This window comes from Apaloderma vittatum, unplaced genomic scaffold (assembly GCF_000703405.1).
Source record: "Apaloderma vittatum isolate BGI_N311 unplaced genomic scaffold, ASM70340v1 scaffold40045, whole genome shotgun sequence".
NCBI lineage: Eukaryota > Metazoa > Chordata > Aves > Trogoniformes > Trogonidae > Apaloderma > Apaloderma vittatum.
The window spans coordinates 1-8,039 of record NW_009717245.1 but is presented as its reverse complement, the minus strand read 5'-3'; the positions used below and the strand labels follow the sequence as shown (position 1 = coordinate 8,039).

At 47.3% G+C, this 8,039-nt stretch overlaps 1 protein-coding gene across 1 annotated transcript; it reads right to left on the bottom strand.

Moving 5' to 3' along the window:
- Positions 1-576: 576 nt before the first annotated feature.
- On the bottom strand, positions 577-6,847 carry LOC104269798 (chromosome unknown open reading frame, human C17orf104; the record flags this gene model as incomplete). The annotated part of the gene is made up of 5 exons (XM_009869816.1): positions 577-711; positions 2,318-4,133; positions 5,518-5,622; positions 5,745-5,902; positions 6,722-6,847. Coding segments are annotated over 5 exons (2,340 nt in total), but the record flags the coding sequence as incomplete, so codon positions are not given.
- Positions 6,848-8,039: the final 1,192 nt, after the last annotated feature.

The window sequence follows — 8,039 nt, the reverse complement described above, 5'->3', positions numbered from 1 at the left end:
CTCTGGAGGTCCCTTCCAACCCCAACACTCTCTGATTCTATACTGTAGAAATTCAGGCTGAAGTTGCATCAAATGACCACTCTGCACTAAAAAAAATGCAGCACTCTCAGGCAAACACGTATCAAAGTCTTACAAGCATTAATTAAACTCGTTTTGTTTCCCCGCCAATCTCTCCTCTAACGCAGTGTCTATAACTCTACAGTGAGTGTTTCTCTGCTCGGCTGTTCCCAACAGGAGCTCAGAAGCCAGGCACACGTTAGCTGCACGAGCAGTCCAGCTGGATGACTGGATTCTGGCATCTCACGCTCGCTCTCGTACCAGAAACCCCATCCTCCTGGCACGTACGGCCTAAACGTGAGCCTCAGCCGCTCCGTGGGCTCCCTGGTAACAGCAGCAGCGAACCTGGAGCTGTAGAAATTCCAGCAGGGACTGCTGAAATGTCTTTCCCCGCACAGCATTTGAGAACAAAGCTATTTTGGGGAAAAAACCCCACCCTGCTCTGATCATCTTCCAGATCTGCTACAGTACTTTAAGTTCTGTGTGTGAAGTTCAACAGATTATTATGCTACAACTCACTCTGGCTTGTTCACGTAGCTGATCCACAATTAAGCGATCAACTCTTGACGGGTTTGATGGCAGCCTTGGGATCGCAGCGTTGTTAGCACTGGAAACCTTTTTCCCGTGGAAATTCTTAGCAAGAGCTGATTCAGTCTGCAGGAAAACAAAAGAATAACTCCCTGAGCACATAAGCTGCAAAGCGCGCTTCGTTACAGAAACAAGAAAAACGACCAGATGTACAATGTCCCTCCTTAAGGGTTTGGGATTTTATTTTTTAAAGCAGATAATGAGGATTCAGGCATTTGGGATTTAACCATTTAGTAAGACAACGGTCTGGGTTCAGTGAACAATCGCTTGACTGAGGCGGTTCAGCCAATTATGCCAACATGAGGTGTTTCTGAAGTGCTCTTTCCTCTCACCCTCTGACCACAGCCTGTACTAATTTCGCCTGCAAATAAAACGGAGGTGAGTCAGAATTACGAGGCAAAAAAGAACGAGCAAACGGATGCGAACTGCACCCACGAAATTAAAATAAAATCGTTGAAGTCAGAAATTAACCTGAATTTTGTGCAGATCAGCCAAACTACTGAATGCTTTTTATGTTTTGCTCAAGTGAAATCATATTTTAGCTGTCAGAAATTACTCTGAAACCTGACGGCACGATTTCAAATTTCCCTCTGGAATACCTGTAATGATGTACAAATAGCTGAATCTGCTTTACAATTGCCTTTTTGAGATTGTTTTCAGGTGGCCCAAGTAAAGCTGTGCCCTAATTTTCTTCCTCCCCCCTCAACTTCACAGCCTGCGTCAGCTCTTTTGCGCTTTTCTACGCCAGCCCCTCGTCCAGTCAGGCTCATTCTCATTTAACTGTGGGGAAACATTTTGGCAAACCCCTTTGTCCCCCCTTCCCCAGGTTATTTCTCCTGCCGATGAAGTTTTCTCTGCGGGGGCTGGCACAGCAGAGCTTCCCCCGGGAAGCTGTCAGCCCCCCCCACTCCCAGGTGACAACCTCTCAAGGCCACAGCTCCAGTTCGTTTTTTGAATTTCAGTGTGAGCTCAGCTGGTGAAACTCAGCTTTCACTCTCCGCCAGGGCAGCCTGAAGCACTTCCACCCACGAGCAAAAAGGAAAATTGCTCTAAGCAGGGGTTCATACGGCACTCCCGGAATCTTTTAGTTGAAGTGTTTTAATATAGGATTCGATAATATCACTATTTCTTCAGCCTCTGTTTCTGGGGAAAAAAAATAAAATAAAAAAATAGAGTCCCTTCAAACACATCTGGGATTTAAAACTTCAGGGAAACGAGGTGCGAAGGAGTCATTGGACAAACCAGAAGTGGCAGGGCCTAAGAAATTTCATTAATTCTTGAATGCCTTAAAAGTTTAGGCCCAATTCCAAATATAATTACTGGATTTGCTTTCAGAGTATCCGGGGGCTAAAAAAACAAATCCCAGAGTGGAACACAGCTTCGTTAGTCACCCGACAGCCTCGCCCGGGCCCAGAGACCGAAAAAGTCACTGAACTCCTGCTTTAAGAATAACGTTCAGTGTGACCCCAGTTGTGCTCCCAACCACGCTCTAAACCTGCAAAACCTCTCCTGTCAGTCTAAACATACCGGGAAGCAAACTCTAAACTGGAATTCGCATTAAACTTTTCAACTCAAGCCGGTAAGAATGACCCACGATCTCAAACCGCTCCGAGGAGGAGCAGATCTACCTCAAATCTGTGATAGGGCACATTCATTTCTTTTTTTTCTTTACCTTCTTTCTTTCCTTCTCCAAAGCTCTCCACTGCTCATAACATTCTTCTAGCCTAAGGTGAAGTTCGCTGGCTGACCCGCTCCGGGTTTTCGCCTGCCTCGGCGAGCCAAACGCCGGTATGAAACCCGAGAGAGAACCCTCGCCGTAGCCCTTCTCGTTCAAATAAGGGTAGAAGCGTTTTAAATCCTCGCGGGACAAGAAGTGACACGACTCCATCACAGGGACGACGGAGCGGCCCAGCAGGTAAGCGGATCTCCAGGGGAACGCGCTCGAGCCGAGCTGCTGGTTCCTCCTGAAGTCCCCCAGCGCGCGGCTGCTGACGCTCGGGGGCTGGAGGCAGGGCACGGGATTGCCGTCGCCGCCGCCGCCCTGCCGGAGAACAAACGGAGCCTGTGGCTCCCCGAAATCGCGGTAGGTGCTCTGCAACAACCCGTCCAGGTGGTTTGGGCCTTCCGGATCGTAACGCTCGCTCTGCGGCTTCAGCTGGAACCACTGTTTGCTGGTGTTATCGATGAAGCCGAACTGCTGAGCTGAGTAATTGTCGCAGAAGCCGTTCGGCAGCTTTAACTTCTTCTCACTTAAACACTCGAGGAGATTCTCTTCTCTGCTCCGAAGGAGCGCTTCCATGCAAGCAGCAGAGCGAGCTCGTTCTGCAGCGTTACAACCAAATTCAGGAGCTGGGAGCAATGACGGATTATCTTGGCAGTACTTGTGAAATAAGTTACTATTTAAAGAGAAATTTGAAGACGATAACGGAAAGAAATCATTAGGATGGCTGGAACTCTTTTGAAAAGCAGGTAAGTGATTATTCAATTTCAGCAAAGGATTTGCGTTCTGAAACGCGGCAGAAGCAGCGGGTTTAGTGTGGACGTTGACCCACGGGGGCCTCACGTTGGCGCCGGCTGAAGGGTTCGCTGCGTTTGGCAACAGCAGGAGGGATTTATAGTATTCAGGATTCTGCTCTGGCTTGGAAAACTGCTGCTTCTCCACACCATTCGCACAGTCACTATTCCCTGGGTAAGTCGCAAAAGATTTCAGTCCATATTCAAATTTTTGCACCAAATCAGCGCAGAACAGGGATTCGTTTGCTTTGGGAAATGCCAAGTTTTGCTGATCCGAAATTCTATCTTCAATTTTTTTCTGAGTTCCTGATTTAACTTGAAATAATTTAGTATAGGGTTCTGTTTCCAGAGATGGTGCCTCAGCGGTTCCATTTACCAACTTATTTTCTTGGAGGCTACAACCGGTGCTCTTGTTGGGCTTCGCTTTACTCATGTGAGAATACTCGGCGTATCTGCTGTAATCAGCGTTTTCGTTATATCTGCGAAACTGCGAAAGAAACGTTTCCGCTCGCTTTTGGTGCGACTGCACATCCGCTCCTTTGGGACAGCCCTTCTCCCTGCCGTACAGATAAGCATCGGCTCCCGAGTCTTTGATTACTTCTGAATATCCGATTGGGGGCGTAAAAGCGTTTTTTAGGTACGGATAGTTGGGATACACGGGCGTTGGCTTCACATTCTCATTAGTCTGCACGTTGCAACAGTTGGCATGATCATTCCTAGAAGGGTACAAACACTGCTCTTCGAGGTCGGGGCCGGTAAACCCACGGTAACACTCGTCTGCTTTTTGCTGCGCTGCAAGGCCACCACCCTGCAAGTACTGTTTTTCAGCCGCCGGTACGGATTCACCGCTATAAAATCCCTGTTGCGAGGCAGCTCCAACAATTGGTCTTTTAGTTTCTGGCAAGAGGTCGTGGTGCTCTGCGACCCTGGCTGTGTTCACGGGCCAGACGGACGTCAAGCTGGGAGGGCAACTCCTTGAAAAACAAGAAAGACATCGTTAGGTTCTTATCTGTCGTGCTCCTCTTGGAGCCCCCAAATGCAGAAACAGTTTTAAACTCAGTTCTTCTCTAATAATTTCTCTGGATTGATTCAGCGATGACTCTGTCCACTACAGTCACCACTGCAGTTTCCCTTCACTAGACGAGAAAACTGATTCTGGCTTGTCTAAACCCACCCACAGACCTGCGGAGCTACACACGAAGCCGTCAGGCTTCATCTGTCACCACCAAAATCCTCCTGGTTAAACAACAAGATAACCGTGCTCCCTCAACTACCCACAGCCTTTCAAAGCCACATCTTAGCACTCCAGAGAAAACGCTGCTCTGCATCACCTCGCTTGCTGCTTCAGGGTTTTACGCTGGCTTACACTGCTTCCTGCAGGTAAACCAAGAATAAGCATCTCGGTACATTCCCTTTCCACTAATTACCATGAGTGAACCCAGGACAATCAGTAACCGACTGTCAAGGATGACTGTGAACAGACTAAGTATAAAAATCAGATTGTGCCTGGGCAGGGCCAAATCTGACAGCTCTGGAAACAGAAACCCCACCCTGACTGTCCACAGCGAAGGAATCGGTAAGCTCTGCCGGGATCAAAGCTGACTCTTGCCGAAATTTTCCCTCCCCAGCCACACAACTATCCAGAAATCGCTGGAATTGTTGGGGAAGACAGAAGGGAAGAGCTTGGGAATCTCGAGAACCGCATTCCCTCTTTTATCCCTCAGACGCTGAACACTGGGATTCAGGCAGAAGACAGCACCTCAGGGATGCTGGATCTGAATCTTTCTGCCTCAAGTCATTAAGACTATTGAATAATTTCTTCTGGTACTAGGATATAGGCATGATAAATCCTAAATTTAGATAGGCAGGCACTGCTCAGGTAGCGCTAACATCAAGAAACATTAATTTTGTATAGAATTCTTCTCTCCTGCCTCCTCAGGGAAGTGTGAAAGAGTATGATTTCGTATTTTGTGTATTCTGTGAATTAAAATTAATTAAGGAAGAAATCTGAAGTTTGATTTCAATCTTGAGCCATAAAAAAATGGGCCAAGGCATATATTCAAGGATATTTATTCAAATACAGCATTTCCACAATGCTTGCCAAAGACTTATTTAAAAAATGTCAGTTAAGAAGTTCTGTAAATACCATAAAGACAGAAGCCACCGTTTAATTTGAGTACCTAGAGAAAAGCTTTCGAGTGTCACAAACAAAATATCAGAAGATGAGGGGGAAGGAAGGGAAACTGCAGAGAGCGTGAGGACCCGGCAGGAGCAGACGCAGAGATGACTAAGAGAACGCGGACACCGAGAGCAGCGAGGGAGAGAACGCTGGCCGAGCTCGCCTGGCAACGCACTCACCCCTCGGCACAGTACGGCTGCGCATTATCTTGTTCTTCCAAGATGTTCGACACAAGCCCGTATAAATCCGTTTCACTGCCATAATCATTCCTTTCCGGCTGGATCCTGAAAATACAGGGTATACTAATCAAAGCAAGCACTTCATTTGAACCCTCTCGGAAGTTAAACAACTAAAATTGAATCCATCTGCTTCATCCTCACACACACTGTCTGTCAGGGATGATTACCTGGGCTTCACACCAATCTGAGAGGCCGTGGGCTGCTTCCCATCATCTCCATAGGTGGACCAGGGCACGTATGAAAGGGAGGAGTCCACGGGTGCGGAGTACTCTGATGTCAGAAGGGAAGAACCGTAGGTCTGAGGTAGCTCTACGTTTTCTTCATTCTGCGTTATTATGCGCAACAAAAGCATCGATTTTAATACGAAACAGGACAAATTGTCACTTCATGGCTCTACGTGGCTGTAACTGAGTTCCCCCTTGGAGGAATCGGGGCACGAGAAGGAAGCGAAGCCACACACCCGACCCAACTCCCCGGGAACTCCTGCTGCCGACTGCTGCCCAGCGCGCAGACACGCACGAGCGACAGTCGGGGGCCAGGTCAGCCTAAGCTCAGCTTCCAACAGGTGTTGCTGACAGGAGCCAAGAGACACCCCCCTCCCCCCCGCAGTTACAAGTTATTTAAGCTCCTGAAGAAAACTAAAAGCCAACTCTTTTCCAGAACAAAGGTTTTCTACCCAGTTTAACCAAAAAGGACCATTTGCTTTCTTAGCTCTTAGTAAGTGGAAAAAAAAGCCTGGTGTTTTCACAGGGGCACTGCTAAAGATATATGATATACTCCTCTATGGAGTAAAGTAGTCTGGCAGCTACAGAAAGCATCACACAAACCCAGGTTTTATTGCCAGTAAGGCTTTCTGCCTAACTATCGAGAGGCTTTTTCCACTTCACCGCTAACAGAGCAAAGAACTCAGCGAAATGCTGTTTTACTAACACCACTGCTTCATCTCTGTATTAAAACGTCACTGAATGATGCTTGCTCTGACGAGCTTTACGATAACAGAGATTTATTATGAATAAATCAAACACGGTGATTTCTGTTTGCCAGTATAAGTAACTGTATTAGAAGTATTTTCTGACTGTTCTGTTTACGAGCAACCCAAACTCTTACAGAGATATTAAAAAATTCCACTTCTAAGCAACGGAACCTGTGATTTGTAGCAGCCGTAGAGCGAGCCAGAGCCGGTCATTACGCTGCTGAACGCATCGGTGAGCCTCCCACCAGCTTCCACGCCACTCCAGCAGCGACCGCCACCTCGGAACGCAACCTTAGGCTAAACAAGACAAGGCAATTAGGACATAATTATCCACAGACCTGGGAGCTGTAGAGTTTATATCAACATTAACGTCTTTAACACTTCAATTTCCCCCTGGATTCTGCTTCATCTGCATTTTCAAGGAATTACTTCTACACGCTGACATTAAAAACACTTTCATATTTGCCCTTAGAGAAAAAATTCACCCAGTAAACCACAGGAAATTCAGAAGGTGTTTAGAGAGAGAGAGGAGGTGCAGGTTAAGATGAAACCCGCCTTCTCTCTTTCTTACAGTAGCTGAGATTCCAAACATCTGAACCACCGCAGGAGAACATCAGCTGCCGAAGTGGGCGAATTATCATCCCTTTCACCGATGCCAGCGGAGGAGCCGTTTGCACATCGCGCCTCTCGTCCTTTCCTCACTGCTCCTGTTACACTGTTCAGGTCACGCAAACGCAGGGATGTGTGTTTTCAGATTTCAGGAGCTAGAATTTGGGTAGAACGTACACACTGGGTGCTCCGGTGGAAATCTGCTCTATCCTGTAACTGTGGCAGAAGCAGCTTCCCCCTGAGAAACACCCCTCTTGCCCCATCACCAGCCTGGGAGCGCTCAGAAATAGTGGGAGCAAGGAACGAAAACACCCCCAAAAGTAGAAATAGTGGGAAAGAGGAACAAAAACACCCCAAGAAGTTACACCTTTTCTCCCCTTCTTCAAGAGATGAGGTAGGCAAGAAAAATTCAAAAGTTAAAATAAATTTGACTGGCTGAAAACCCCTTTAGCTCACAAATAAAGAAGTTGGTTGTGTAATATTTAAAAATTTAGGGCAGCAGCTCATTTGAAACGCTTATTAAATTCACAGTAAATTCAAGTTTCACAGGACTAGTATGCAGAAATCACTTTGAATAAGCATTCCTATCAATAATAAGTTATTGGCCCACAGCTACCTGAGGCTGAAAACAGATTTTAGGCCCAACGGACGTGGTGGACAGCACGATCCCCTCCAGCCCAGGCCACAGCTACACCCAGGGATCCACACTTTTCCTCAGACACATTTTACAAACACACGAACGCCCCAAGTCAGCACCAGTGCAGAGCACAGCCCCATTTTTTATGCTGATTAAGCCCCGTTTTCTCCTTGGGGATCTCCTGGCTCCTTTGTACCACTTCAGGGCTCAAGGGACGCGGCGCAGCAGGGGTGGAGCGGCAGC